We start from the raw sequence: 14,999 nt of genomic DNA, 5'->3' as shown, positions 1-14,999 counted from the left end.
AATAAAGGAAACAGTGTTTTGTAAAGCAGACAAGGCATTTGGTGATTCAGAGGGGAATGTTAGATGCACAGTGAGAACTAGGGAAGTAGCAGTACAGAATCGTAGCACAAAAGCGTATTGTTTGCTTTCTGAACATCACCATTAGTTGTGGGTATGTGTGTTTTATGTTTTTTCATGCTAGCTATTTTCAGCTTCAGTTCTTCTTTAATGCTTTTGTCCTGGAATTCAGGGTGAATTATATCAGAGCCCTGACGGGGAAAAGAGGCAGAAGTAAGACCATGTGGAATTATTTTCCTGTCACCTAGCTAATTGCATTAGTCTAATTCTCCAATAGTTAGCATCCTTTTAAATGATCTACTCCAGATAAATCACAGCATTTCTCCTTAGCTGTATTGACTGTGGGAGAGATTTGAAGAATTGCATGCCTTCGCATTTCCTACCCAGATAGGATATCTTCCTAACCCAGCCGTTTGCTTTCTTAGGAGAGTTCTAAACTCTAAAAATCGCTCTTGTTCAAGCTATAATTTTTGAAGCTTGAAATTGCAGCTCATTACTGGTTTGGTTCCCACTTTCTCAGTGTGGCGGCAAGTTTTGTAGTTCAAAACATATTTTAGTTTTTCTTTTTCTCCCCCGCCTTAAATTTCCTTTTAAAGAAAAAATAAAACATATTCAGAACATTACGACTTAGAGATATAGCTTCTTGGAATATGTAAACTCTTTAAATCCTGTTTGGGTTTGTGCCTATGTACGCCAGTGGAAAGATTGGATCTGAAACATCCCTGAGATGTCCCAGCTCCATCATCTTTCCACGTTTTCTCAAAACTCCCACACACCATCACTTCCCCTCCTCAGTTCCCCTAGGTTATATTTCTTTGCAATCTAGAATTTCTTTAGGCTTTGGGAGTCAAGTTGAATAGCATGTATTCCCCGCAACTTGGTAGAGCAATTTGCAGATTCTGTATGGGCATCTAGTACTTAGCTAAATGAACTCTACCTTTCTCTCCTCTCTCTCCTTTCTCTCTTTCAGCTTGGCAGTGACCTTGGCTGGGGCATTGGAGGAAGTCTGGCAGTCCGTGCCATCGGTTTTTTTCACCGTGGGATGCACTGCCCCCTGTTTGATGCCTTTCCTATGCAAACGTTCTCAGACCAGCCACTGCTGCTATCTAGCCCTGTACACCAGAACCTCTGTAGCAGTGTATGTAGAGTAGAAAGTAGCATAGGGTTACTTGGATTCTTTGGGACTATACACCACATGTGGTGTAGGGGTCTCTTTAGGGATTGGCGCTCTGGTGTCTACAGAGTTCTTTGTCTTCCTGACATTAAAGGGCTAAAGGAAATGGAACCTCCCATCTTGACGAGAGAATACTCTTTTCTGTCGTCTAGAAAGAGCTTGAGCGTCAGCTGGACTCAGAGTGAGACTCTCCTCGTATGTGAGTTAGCGGGGGTGTGAGTATCCATCTCCCCCAGGAGAGTTTCCTACTAGATATTTATGCCTAAATGCGGAAATAAGACTTGCCTGGACCCAAGTGGAAATGGAACTGCTGTCTAAGTTGGATGCTTCTCCTTCTTTCTATAGAAACAGATTCCCCCTTCATTAGGGTACCTGTAGGCCTCTTGCACAGAATCATGGAAGCTAAAATTGGAAACAAACAGAAAAAACTTTGGATCACTGTGTTCCTGATCCTACTGATGACTCTCTTGATAGAACTTCTAAAGAGTGTGTGTATCTTTTCAATGATGAAAAAATAACCATGATGATTTGAAGGACAAAGAATATATGAATTAAACGCCTAAGAATATTGTAATTATGGTGTGTTCTTATTGATTTATCAATACTATTAAAATATATAGCAGCATTTTAAGAACTATTAATGAGTTCTTCCTGATCTCCCTGTTCCCCTTCCCTTTTATTCCCTGCAGGTGGGACAGTCCTTCATCCCATCATCAGTGCCTGCAACCTTTGCTCCTTCACCTACTCCTGCTGTGGTCAGCAGTGGTCTGAATGACCTATTTGAACTCTCCACGGGGATAGGCATGGCACCTGGTGGATATGTGGCTCCTAAGGCTGTAAGTAAAACAACACTTTCTTAGTGGACAGGACCTGAATTATTTAGCATCTGACATTTGTGTTACTCTCACTATAATAAATCCAAGGTTGGGGCTCTTTTTCTAGAGGATTTACAAGGAGGATGAAAGGCGGCCTTAAACCTAGCAATAAGAAGCACCATAGCATCCTTATTAACCATTTGTATAATTAGACTTAAAATTGGAAATACTAAGCATTTAGTATTTGTTCTCTAGTTTAGAAATATTGCCTAGCTTGTCAACACTGAAGTCAGTCTAGTGTAGATGTGATATACAGAGCAACAGCAGGAGGAGAAAGACATAATAGAGAAGTAACATTTTACTTTGCATTCTTTCCACTCCTTTTTCCATTCGTACTGCATATGGATTCTAGAGTGCCATTGCTCAGATTTGGTTTCCATGCATTTTACTACACCTTTTTAGAGTTTTGATTTAGGTTAGTGTCATTGGTGTCCCTCCAGTCTCAGCCTCACTTGATGTCATGCTCAGATTGAAATTCAAAAGGGGAAGGGGAAACTCCCTGTAAATGAAGCATATTTCGGCCCTTGGGAATAGTGCCTTCCAGGCTAAGCTAGGTTTCTTTTAATTTTGCCTTTCTGAGGGGCAGCATGCCTGGTTGCTTTCTGAATTTTCTGCCTGCTCAACCAGCTTGGTGTGGGGGATCCCTGCTGCAGATAGTAAACCAGTTGTCCTTCGCAGGAGTCTTGTCTTTGTGTACACACCCATTACATAGACTAACCAGAAATGTGATTCAAAACTGAGCTATAGTGTTTTGGGACAACTTAGTAGCTTTGTTGTAAGGTTACTGCATTGGATATTATCCCCACAGACTTTTAATTGATTAAGAGATTATGTAACGTACTTGTTTACTAACATTACAGTAATACCTAGAAATGACAAATTTAAATAATGTAGAAAGATCAGGTGGAAAATTAAGTTTCCCTCTGTCCCCACTTCCCCATAAGTAGCCACTATTAACTTTTTCTGTGTTCTCTCAGAAGAAAAAAAGATCATGCATATACCTGTATGTTTGTATCCTTTAAATACTGTCAGTGGGATATACTGTTTTGCACCTTGTTTTTTCTCTACCACAGTCTTTTGAATGGCTGTATCCACTTTATTGATGGTGTACCACAACGTATTTAATCTTCCTCCTGGTGATGGACATTTAGGTTATTCATCTAGTCCTATCCCCGCCCCCTTTTTTGTTATTATGATGTTAACCATGAACATTCTTGTTTATATGTATCATGGTATATTTTTGTAAGCATATCTATAGGATAAACTTGGAATGTGCTTGATCATTTAAGCATTTAAAAATAGACATTACAGGGGCTTCCGTGGTGGAGCAGTGGTTGAGAGTCCGCCTGCTGATGCAGGGGACACGGGTTCGTGCCCCGGTCCGGGGGGATCCCACATGCCATGGAGCCACTAGGCCCGTGAGCCATGGCCTCTGAGCCTGCACGTCCGGAGCCTGTGCTCCGCAGCGGGAGAGGCCACAGCAGTGAGAGGCCCACGTACCGCAAAAAAAAAAAAAAGACATTACAGGGACTTCCCCGGTGGTCCAGTGGTAAAGAATTCGCCTTCCAATGCAGGGGTCGTAGGTTAGATCCTTGGTTGGGGAACTAAGATCCCATATTGCCACCGGGCAACTAATCCCACGCACCACAGCCACTGAGCCTGCATGCAACAACTACTGAACCCGCGCACCTCAACTAGAGAGCCCATGTGCCACAAACTACAGAGCCCATGCACTCTGGAGCCTGTGCTCCACAACGAGAGAGAGATCAACACACCACAACTAGACAGAAGCCCACGTGCCACAGCGAAGAGCCCGCGCAGCAACAAAAGATCCTGCTTGCCGCAACAAAGATCCTGTGTGCTGCAACTAAGACCCAACGCAGACAAAAATAAAACAATAAATTATTTTTTTAAAAACATTACCAACTTACCCTCCAAAAAGGTGACATCAAATTATGTTCTCCAAAGCAGAATGTAATAGTGCCAGATTCCTTATATTCTCCTTCACTGAGTATTACTGACTTTTTGAATTTTTGACCCTCTGATAGATGAAAAATAGTATCTTGTACTATTAAATAGTGTCATTTTCTTCTTTTCTTTTTCCTTTTTTTCCTGTAATGTGGTTGAGTATATTCTCATGTTAACTAGCCACCCACTGACTAATGGGTACTCTGTCTTTAGTCAGGACAGTTCATGAATTCCTGTTGGTTTTATATATATATATATATGTGTGTGTGTGTGTGTGTGTGTGTGTGTGGGTGTGTAAACTGGTACACTCCAGGAGTATCACAGATTCTGGAGCCAGAGGTGGGTCACGAATGAATTATATAGAGAAAATAGGCATTCAGATTACTTAAACGACATCTGAATACTTACTATTTCCCAGAGACTATAACGAGAGTTAAAACTATACATAAGACATGGTCCTTGCCCTTAACACATTACTGATAAGGAATTTGGTAATGATTTTTAAAAGTCTTCAAATATTGTAAACATGCGATTTTCATTAGATCAGTTTTTTCCCCTTTTAAGCCTTTTACCAAAGCTACTAACCAAAGAAACCCCATGTTATGCTCATTGGAATTTCTCCTTTCGCCATGGCTACCCATAGACTATTTTGGGGCTTGTTTTTCTTGTTTTGTTTGTTTTTGGCTTTGGTTTTGGGTTGGGTTTTTGTTTTGTTTGGTTGGGGTTTTTTTGTTTGTTTTTTGATTTTTGGTGGGTTCGTTTTGGTTCTTAAATAGTTGAGAATGATCTCAAAATTCAGCAAATATGACTTTATCCGGAGCCTTTTGCATTTGGCTTGGTATTTATGGTATAAAAATCACCTTAGTTGCCTAAGGAAGTGAAATCTTAATTTCATCTTTATTCAGAAGTGTCCTGTCTGGTTTCATTGGGCTTTATACTGTGTTTCAGGTCTGGCTGCCTGCAGTAAAGGCTAAGGGCCTGGAGATTCCGGGAATACTTACTCACCGCCAAGGGCACATCTATATGGAAATGAACTTCACCAGCAAAGCTCTGCAGCACATGACAGACTTTGCAATTCAGTTTAACAAGAATAGGTAAGAAATCTGAGTTCCCCAGCTCGATCCTGACACAGCAGTGTACTTTGTGTCCAACAAGAGAGTGTTCTATTTAGCAGTGGGTAAAAACTCTCGTGTTGGCAGATGTTTGATGTAGAGTGAGTGGAGGCTCTTGCACATCTGTTCAGTGGTCAGCTTCAACACTGGAGGCCCTAGGGAATTTTGCTGGGAAAACTCATCCATATGGAATAAGAAAACTGTCTTTGCCATTATAATCATACCTTTTCTATAATGTTTTGTAAATGAAATCACGTAGTATGGAGTCTTTTGCATTTGGTTTCTTTCACTTAGCATAACACTTTGAGCTGTTTCAGCAGGCTGTTCTGTTTTACTGAGTAGTACTCCATCGATGCTTATACCGTGATTTGTTTACACTTTCACCAGTTGGTGGAACTGGGGGTTGTTTCCAGTTTTATCTTTTATGACTAAAGCGCCTGTGAATATTCACATACAGGTCTTTGTGTGGATATATGTTTTCATTTTTCCTGGATAAATACCTAGCAGTGGTATTGCTGGGTCATATGGTAATAAGTGAATGTTCCAGCTGTTCCATACTCTTACCAATGCCAGCCATGCTTATACATGTATAGTAGTATCCCATTTTAACTTGAATTTCCCTAATGACTAGTGATATTGAGCATTCTTTTCATAATCTTATTGACCATTCTTATATCTTCTTTGGTGAAGTATCTGCTCAAATCGTTCCTTTTTCTTTTTAATTGATTGTCTTATTATCAAGTAATAAAGTTCTTTATATATTCTGGTTACAAGTCCTTTGTCAGATATGTCTTGCAAATATTTTCTCCCAGTCTGTGGCTTGCCTTATTTTCTTAACAGTGTTTTTCAAAGAACAAGTTTTTTATTTTTTGTTTTATTTATTTATTTTTTGTTTTATTTATTTAAGGGAGATTGCAATTGACACATATACACTGTTTTGTTGTTTGTTTGTTTGTTTGTTTTTTTGCTACATGGGGTCTTCATTGCTGCGTGCCGGCTTTCTCTAGTTGCCGTGAGCAGAGGCTACTACTCTTCGTTGAGGTGTGCGGGCTTCTCATTGCAGTGGCTTCTCTTGTCGCGGAGCACGGGCTTTAGGAGCGCGGGCTTCAGTAGTTGTGGCTCTCAGGCTCTAGAGCGCAGGCTCAGTAGTTGTGGCTCACGGGCTTAGTTGCTCTGCAGCATGTGGGATCTTCCTGGACCAGGGATTGAACCTGTGTCCCCTGCATTGGCAGGAGGATTCTTAACCACTGCGCCACCAGGGAAGCCCAAGTTTTTTACTTAAATAAAGTTTACTTTACAATTTTTTCCTTTTTATATCTTTTGCTTTTTGTGTTCTGTTTAACAAATCTTTGCCTGACCCACAGTTACAATTTTTTTTAATGTTTTTAATAGAAGTGTTAATAGATTTAGCTCCTACCTTTACCTTTTAGAATTCATTTTGAGGTACTTTTGGTGAGATAATATGTGTAAAGTAAGAGTCAAAGTAAACTTTTTTTCCGTAGTTAGTCTTGAAGTCAGATAGTATAAACCCTCCTACTATGTATGTTCTTTTTCAAAAATTGTTTTGGCAATTCTAGGTCTTTTGCCTGCTGGAATTTTGCTTGAGAGTGCAGTGAATGTGCAGATCAGTTTGAGGAAGAATTGGCATCAAACAATATTGAGTCTTCTAATCCATTAGCATAGCATGTGTCCCCATTTATGTAGGTCATCCTTAACTTCTCTCTGCAGTGTTTTATAGTTTTTCGTGTACAGATCTTGCACATCTTTTGTCACATTTAAGTGCTTTATAGTTTTGATGTTATAGTAAGAAGCATATTTTAGTTTTTGGTTGTTGCTAGTATATAGAAATACAACTGATTTTTGTACATTGAACTTGTATCTTGAAACTTCATTAAACTTATTAGTTCTAGTAGCCTTTTTTTAGATTCCTTATGGTTTTCCACATAGATAAATAATGAGAGCAAGGGCAAAAGCGTTTTTTGACCCATAAATGTTGATACCAAAATGAGTGATGTGTCTACTCAAAATCATTTCTTTATTGCATTTGGGACTCTAAAGTGTAGTTTATCTACAAAAAGGAAAATGTTTCTTCTGCTAGTCTGTGACTCTTGAAATTGATACTACCTATATAAACTCTAATTATTTTATAAATATTAAAATCCCATCTTCCTTCCTGAGGCTCATTAGAACATAAATTCATTATAAATTTATATCATTAAGTTGTTTATTTGTTACACATATGAGCCTACTTTTCCTTTCTGCTCCATCTTTTTAAAATTGTATTCTTATGCTTCTGAGACATAAGACATGTCTGTCTCCCCTCATATATTTTTGGGTTTTTTTGTAACTTCAGACTCAGGCTTTTCCCATCTCTTTACTATTCTTGTATTATTATTAGGCAGGCTTCTCTGAGAAGTCAAACTGGTGGGTACTCACTGCCTGCCTTAGGCGAAGAAAGTGGCCAGATTTGAGTCTACAGCTTATCCTTTGGGGTGTTGTTTGGAATGTTTAAGCCAATCAACTCTGCTTTACTTAGACTGGCTCTTTCCCAATGATTGTATCCTGTGTAAGTAAATAAAGAAGAAGGAAAATGAGAGTTACCAGTAAATCATCCTCTGGTCTGATCAGGCAGGTTATCAAGCAAGTGAAATAATATCATTATACTTTACAGGGTGGGTATTCTTAAGTGTTCTTTCTCCCAAAGATTATCTAAAGGAAGATGTATAAGAAAAAGATGCTTATCAAACCTGTCCCTCTAGTGGCATGATAAACATAAGAAACTTTCAGAATCAGAGCATTAGCAAACCAGTTCTGTGCTTATGAATGTTTTCTCCTTCCTCAAATCTTCTTAATGGAAAAAAGAGGTTATGTTGTAACGTGTTACAGCAAATTAGAATTGGGCACTTTAGTGCCTGCTATTCCTTATGTTTCCTTCAAATGGAGTAAAAAGCCATTGAAACTCAAAGACGTGACTAAATCCTGCCTCCTGATTAACCTCTGGGATTTCTTCATCCTCTCTCCTAGCTTTGGTGTCATCCCCAGCACTCCTCTGGCCATCCATACACCACTGATGCCAAACCAGAGCATTGATGTCTCCCTGCCTCTCAACACCTTGGGCCCAAGTCATGAAGATGGAGCCTCTGAACAACCTGCAGGTTAGACTTTTACTTCACTCAGGGGGTACAGGTTTATGTCTTGCCAATGTTATCTGTAAAGTAACCCCTCTCTTTCTTATATTAGATTTGGTCATGGAATAGGGTTTGAAATAAATCTGTGGAGAAGACTTTTATTTTTCATTAAAAATACACACAGAAGTCACGCCTTGACACAAAGTTATTTTCTTTTTACTCAACAAACAAACGTCTCAAGGTGTTATGTACAAACTTTTTTTTTTCTAAGACTTTCATAGGGAATTTGAATGTCACAAGAATAGATTTCAGTAGAGCTGTGTGGAGGTCATCTTTGAATACACAGCCATAAATAGTTGGGTTATCTGCATTTAAATATGATAAGTGTGTGGTAAGTGTAGCAGCATCTTAGAGGAGCTCAGAACTTTATGAAGTTTCTAAGAGCCTCTCCATCTTGAAAATATTGACTTTTTAGAATGCTTAAGGTCCTAGCTTAGAGTATCGTTTCGTTTTCACCACTTTGAATTTCTCTTTGAAATATAAGCCTTCTGGGGTTCGAGCAACATGAAGGCAGAGTAGTAAGCATGTAAGCTGAAGCTGTAGCAACCCTCAAGGGATAAAATACAGATATAAGCCCAAGAAGTTGAGGGTTTTAATGCTCACAAGGACAGAAGAGACCACCTTGGGCTGACCTGAGATGGGGAATTGTAACTGATCCCTGCACAAAGCTGAGAGCCTGGAAGGGCAAGTCCCTCAATGAAAGGGGAACTAGAAAAAGATTTCCACAGGGGCAAGTGATGAGAGAGTTCTCTTTGACCTGGGTTCTGGGTGACCTCTTGTGAGAAATCCAGGGCCCGAATTTATACTGTGTACGTGAAGAATTCTCCAAACCAGTAAATTAATGTAAAATTGGACCAGAACTGGTGAAACCCAGGGTACCTGGCAGAAGCAAATGCAAAATGGCCTTTATGCAATGGTTTTGAACTTTAAGGCCATCAGGACTCCCATCTGAGAAGAAAATCTCTACTGAAAGTCAGCTCACAATTTAACCAAAAAAAAAAACAAGAGGCACACACACAAAAAAAGAGGGAGAGGTGCACTGTGACTGACAGAAGATGCGACAACAAGAGAGAAAGGTGCACTGTGACTGACAGAAGATGCGACAAAGAGGATTGCTATCCCCTTCTATCGAGAACTTGAAATGATAGAATAGTATGAATGAGACTATAAAATATGTTTTAAATGATGAGCAAAAAATTTCAACCTTCCACTTTCCAATCAAGACAGGTAGGATCCCATTGCTCAATCTCCTGGAAATACCAGTGTGGGATACTAGTACTCATGGTGAGACATCAGCAATAAAATTACTTAAAGTACCAGTGCACCAAGCCTGCTTGCCAGTTGACTACCTTGCTGCCTCAGCAGTTGACTGCTTCTTTCTCAGCAAAGGGTGTAATGATTTAGAGTGACAATGAGTGAGTCACAGTATAACTTGGCTCAGTCTAGAAGAACAAAACAAGGATTTCTGTGCAGAAGGAATTGGCTCTGTTGCTATAATGAGACTAATGTGTTAAGGGGCTTTTCCAGCACAGAATCCTAAAAGAAACTAACTCAAATTTACATCTCCTCTCTTTTCATTGAAATCTAACCTCCTGTTGGCCCGCAGATCCTCAAGCCAAATATTTGAGGACAGTCAGCATGGGTACGAGAATGCTTTACTTTAGAATTAGGAAAGGGAATTTGGGTCACAGAAATGAGGGCAAATTTCCTACTCTTAAAACCAAAAGGAAACAGTAAATAAATAAATGTCCGTTTACTTCCCTATTTGCATTTCCATTTCACATTCAGTGAAATGAACATCCCAAATAGGAACCCTCATAAAAGAAATTGAATCTTAGTCCAAACCCCTCCCTCAAAAGTATTGTTATCATATTAGGACTAGCAAGTTTTCATTTTCACAAACGTGACATTATAAAAAACAATCTTAAAAATTTTCTATCTAAGCAGAATGTAATAAAGCAGTTTCCATCTGTAGTCAACTATTGATTCTCCATGTTTTCTCCATGGATTCTTTTCTTGCAGGGATGTCATAATAATGGGTATTTTCTCATTAATGGGTATTGCCCAATGGAGAAGATAAGCAAAAACTTGAAAAGAGGTGAAGTTTCTTTCCCCGCTGTGAGCAGCTCTATTTAATGTCTGCTAGTGCAAGGTGAAACTAATGACTAGCTTAAAGTGGTGGGCTACTTTAGATTTCAGCTTCCATTCTGCTCTTGTCCTAGTATGAACAAAAAGAATCAGATCTTAACTTCAACAAGCTTAGACCATAAAGATCCAGATAAAGCCAGGTAAAGATTGATTGGCATTTAAATGTTATGCAAACATAATGTTTAAATTCAAGAGCTCATGCAGGAAAAATTAGTACTTTTCTAGTACTCCAGACCATAAAATCAGGAAAGAAAAAATGGGGGTTTAGGAAATGAAATTTTGAAAGCAGTGTGAGTTTTAGCTATTTTGGCTAATTTGATATCAAAGTAGGACAGATAAATCAAACCTAGTTGCCAAAACTGTAATGTAACATTTAGTACAAAAACTTTTCATTAAAAACATCGTCAAACTACTTATTGGCTTATAGTGTTTTTGAAACATTATTGAAAGACACTGTTCCCTCTTAAAATGTAAAATAGGTTATACCTTAGATACCTACTAGAAATTTGACCTAGAAAATTTTTGCAGCTGTACTAATAATGTTGGTTGTAAAAGCCTTTGTGAATTCAACTTATCAATATTACACAAAGTAAAGCTTAGCTTGCCCCCGTTGGGAGCGTCTCTTGAGTTTATTTATATCATATAATTATATTCCTTAAAAAGAAAAGAGAATTGATCCCCTCTATTTAAATAAAACAAAAACCTTAACAAATGTCTAAATGAATTTTCTCTGAGTTTTCTCTGACTTTGATATCCTTGTTTTTCATTTCATCTGTGTCAGTTGCTTAGAAACATTTTCCCAATATACTCCTTCAAACTTGATACCTGGCAACTGACTGCTTCTTCAAGTCAGTGTCTGCAAAAAGACAGTAGAACGATGATATAACACGTGTTCATCCCAATCTTTGTATAGATGCTGTAGTGTTCTCACAGCTGCTTGGCCTCCTTTTTCACCAGGCTGTAAACTCTTGTGAGAACATGGATAGCACCGTTCTTTCAAATTTTAATTTTATCGGGATTATAAAAATACAACCTAGAGTCAACTAGTTCTGTAGTTAGCTAAGAAAAACCCAGTCCCCAGCCTTCTGTCACCACTTATGGCCGTCGTCTACATACATATTTCCAATCCTCCTGTTTTCCTGATAGAGCTGTCTTAGAATTTGCTTTAATCAGTGTTCATTGTTTATGTTGTTATGATTATATATACTCCTCATAGCTGAGCTATATAGTGTGATTATTTTTTTCTCCATAAAATTTTTATAAGTAATTAGATATTTACACATTAATACCTGTCTTTTTGTTTAATTTTTTTTTTTTTTAATGGGATCAGCTTATGGATTATAGTATGGGACAGACTGGGAAGGTGCCAGGACCTATAGTGATGAGCTTCCGAGGAATAGACCAACAAACAGACAGGAGTAGCCCAGACAGACAGACAGAAGAAGGACAGGGAAACAAAGCCAAATGGGTAAGAGGCCTAGGCCCAGCCTCAGCAGCTGTGTCTGGCCTCCAGATCCAGCTCTGCCCTGGGGACCTGGGGGAAGAGCACGGCTGGCAGGGGCCTCAGTTCTTGTAGGGCCCCCTCTCCTCACTCCCTCCTACCCTCACCAGCAGGCTGGGACCTTTGACGGGTGTTATTTCTGGGGCTAGGGAATCGTTGATCTGGAGTCAGGGGCAGAGGATCAAGGCTCTTGGAGGCTCCCTGGGGAGGTGGAGGCCTGGGTAGTATGGGGATAGCAGCAGCACTGGGGGGATTCTGATCAGGCAACAGGCGCCTGGGGTGGGGCACTGCTCAGCAGGGCGCCTATATCTAGGGCAGGCCCCTCACCCTGCCCACCACACCAACATGGTGCAATAAATAGAGTTTCAAGTAGTAAGTCAGTGTCAGGTAGGAGATCTGGGGGCTGGCAGACAGGCAGGGGCTTGAGAGAGGCCCCAGTCGGCCCACCAAGTGTTCTTAGTGGGCTCCAGCTATATCAAGTCTGTCTGTGTGCACTGGAGTAGGGACCTGGCCCCTGTGTCCACATAGGGGCTCAGCCCCTCAGACCAGTGCCAAAGCCTGCTCAGTGGGGCAGAAGCAGGGCAGCATGGTGCCTACAGCATCCACGATGGCTGCCAGGTGCTCGTCCTGTGCCTGGGGCCCACAGAGCTGCCTGAAGTCTGCCAGGCGCAGCAAGTACTCCAGACTGTGGCCAGAGAAGCCTCAGCAGGCCAGGATCTGCGTAGCAATGGCCTCCTCAGGCGCAGGGCCCAGGTAACCAGGGTTCTGCGGGGTGGCCACGTAGGCCAGTGCCTTGAGTGGTTGGTCAGGGGCATCTTGAGGGCAGAAGGTGACCTCCTTGGTATCATAGCTACCAAGCACTGCCTCCCACACGTTCAAGTACTTCAGGGCCTCATTGACCTGCTCACCTTGCACCTGGTACGCCACACCCCAAGTGCAGCCCTCACGATCTTCAGGGAGGGTCACCACACGACCAGGCATCTTGTCACTGCCCTGATGGAAGGTGTCTCCCTGTCAGAGGCGGCCGCTGTAGCGGTGCACGAAGCCCACACGGCTGTCGCTGTAGGCGAAGTCAGGCCTCCACACCAGGGAGCCGTACGCGGAAATCCACAGCGCTTGGGGGCCGCCGTCGTCCTGGGGGTGGGGTGTTCTGGGCTGCCAACTCCTGCTTCATGGTGCCAGCCACAGGACGGGCCCGGGCCGCCTCCAGGGCTGGTCTCTGGTGTGGGCACGGCAGGACCGACAGACGTACCCACCTGGCCTGGCACTGCTTGGCCGCTCCTGTTTGTTTAATTTTTTGTGTTAACTGTAATTCATTCCCAAATTGCAGTGAGATCAGACCCTTCAAGATAGTCTTAATCGGTTTCACTTTCTTATAGTCTCCTTTTGGAGTCTTTTGACTGTGTCAGTCTGAACTGACTTCCTTCAACACCTGGAACTGTCATCCTGGGATCTCCCTTCATAATAGCCCTGGGGATTCATTCCCTTCGCCTGTCTGGTATGTTGGGTCTCCTATTGTATTTTTCTTTCCTTGGTTTACTCCTTCATTTTGATGAAAAACATCCTCTAGTAGCTTCCTAAGAATAAGTATGTAGAGAATAAAGTTTTTGAGACTTCACATGTTTTAAAATGTCTTTTTTATCTTCACACTTGTCTGATGGTTTCTGTATATCATTCTCGGTTAGGAAAATAATTTGCTTCCTAGTCTGAAGCCATTCTGATTGTTGATCCTTTTCTGTGCCGTGTTCTTTCTCAGTGAAAGCTTGTACAATCCTTTCTTTATCCTCCATGTTCTGAAGTTTCACAGTGATGTGCCTTGGTGTGTGTGTCTCTTTCACCCATTTTACTAGGTACTTTTTGGGCTCTTTCAATGTAGAAACTTGTATCCTTCAGTTCTGGGAGTTTTTCTTTTTTATACATTTCCCTCCATTTTCTCTGTCTCTCTTATTGGAAGTCTTGCTATTTGAATGTTGACCCTCCTGGACCGATCTCCCTTTTTTTGGTCCTATTTTCCATCTCTTTCTCCTTTTGCTCTACTTTCTAAAAACATTTTATGAAAAATTTTTAACTCTACAAAAGTAAGCAAAGTAGTGTAATGAGTCCCTGTGTGCCCATCATTTGGCTTCAATAATTATCAACCCATAGTTAATATTGTTTCATCTATACCCCTGTCCACAGCATATTGTTTTGACGTGAATCTTAGACATTTATTTCATATGTAAATATTTCAATATATATGTTTAAAACAGATGGTGTCTTATTAAAAACATAACCACAATAACTGTGCACATTAAAAAATTAACAAGAATTTGTTAACATCAAATATCCAGTCAGTTCTCAAGTTTTCAATTATCTCCATATCTTAAACTTTTTTGTTTGTTTTTATTATTACTGTTTGTTTGAATCAGTAAAGTGCACATATTATGATGGGTTGATGTCTCATAAGGTTTCTTAGCTACACTGTTCAGTATGATAGCCACTAGCCACTTATGGCTATATAAATTGAAATTAATTAAAATAAAATAAAAAATTCATTTCCTCAGTTGCATCAGCCACATTTCAAATGTTCGCATGGATGGTGGTTACTAGATTGGGCAGTGCAGAAGTAGAACATTTCCATCATTACAGAAAGTTCTGTTGGACAGTGCTGATCTATGGCCACCCTCTCTTTTTCTTTTATGTTTGGTTTTCAGCAGCTTGACTGTTATGGACCTAGGTGTTTTCATTGTATTTATCTGGCTTCGGGTTCACTGAGCTTGGATCTGTAAATTGATAGTTTCTGCCAAATTTGGGAAATTTTTTTTCCATTATTTCTTTAAATTTTTTTCTGCCTCAGCATCTCTATTCCCTCCTTTCAGACCTCCACTTACACATACGTGTAAGCACTCGATATTGTCCCTGAGATCACTAAGGGTGGTTTTTAGTTGTTATTGTTTTCTTCCTTTCTGTTCTTCAGATGGGGTGATTCCTGTTGAT

The 14,999-nt window shown here is 40.4% G+C and overlaps 1 protein-coding gene and 1 pseudogene across 1 annotated transcript in view; one reads left to right on the top strand and one right to left on the bottom strand.

The window, feature by feature from the left end:
• The window catches only part of LOC132414550 (AP-2 complex subunit beta-like), a 79,600-nt gene extending 66,000 nt beyond the window's left edge, over window positions 1-13,600 (top strand). Inside the window, 4 exon segments of the mRNA XM_059997198.2 lie at window positions 1,921-2,067; window positions 5,023-5,168; window positions 8,211-8,341; window positions 13,403-13,600. Of these exon segments, the coding sequence (XP_059853181.2) occupies window positions 1,921-2,067; window positions 5,023-5,168; window positions 8,211-8,341; window positions 13,403-13,437 (459 nt within the window). The 3' untranslated portion in view covers window positions 13,438-13,600.
• Window positions 12,564-13,172, bottom strand: LOC132414240 (glutathione-specific gamma-glutamylcyclotransferase 1-like; annotated as a pseudogene).
• Window positions 13,601-14,999: the final 1,399 nt, after the last annotated feature.

The sequence above is a fragment of the Delphinus delphis genome, chromosome 19 (genome assembly GCF_949987515.2).
Source record: "Delphinus delphis chromosome 19, mDelDel1.2, whole genome shotgun sequence".
In the NCBI taxonomy this organism is placed as follows: domain Eukaryota; kingdom Metazoa; phylum Chordata; class Mammalia; order Artiodactyla; family Delphinidae; genus Delphinus; species Delphinus delphis.
This window is presented reverse-complemented; position numbering and strand designations above follow the sequence as displayed.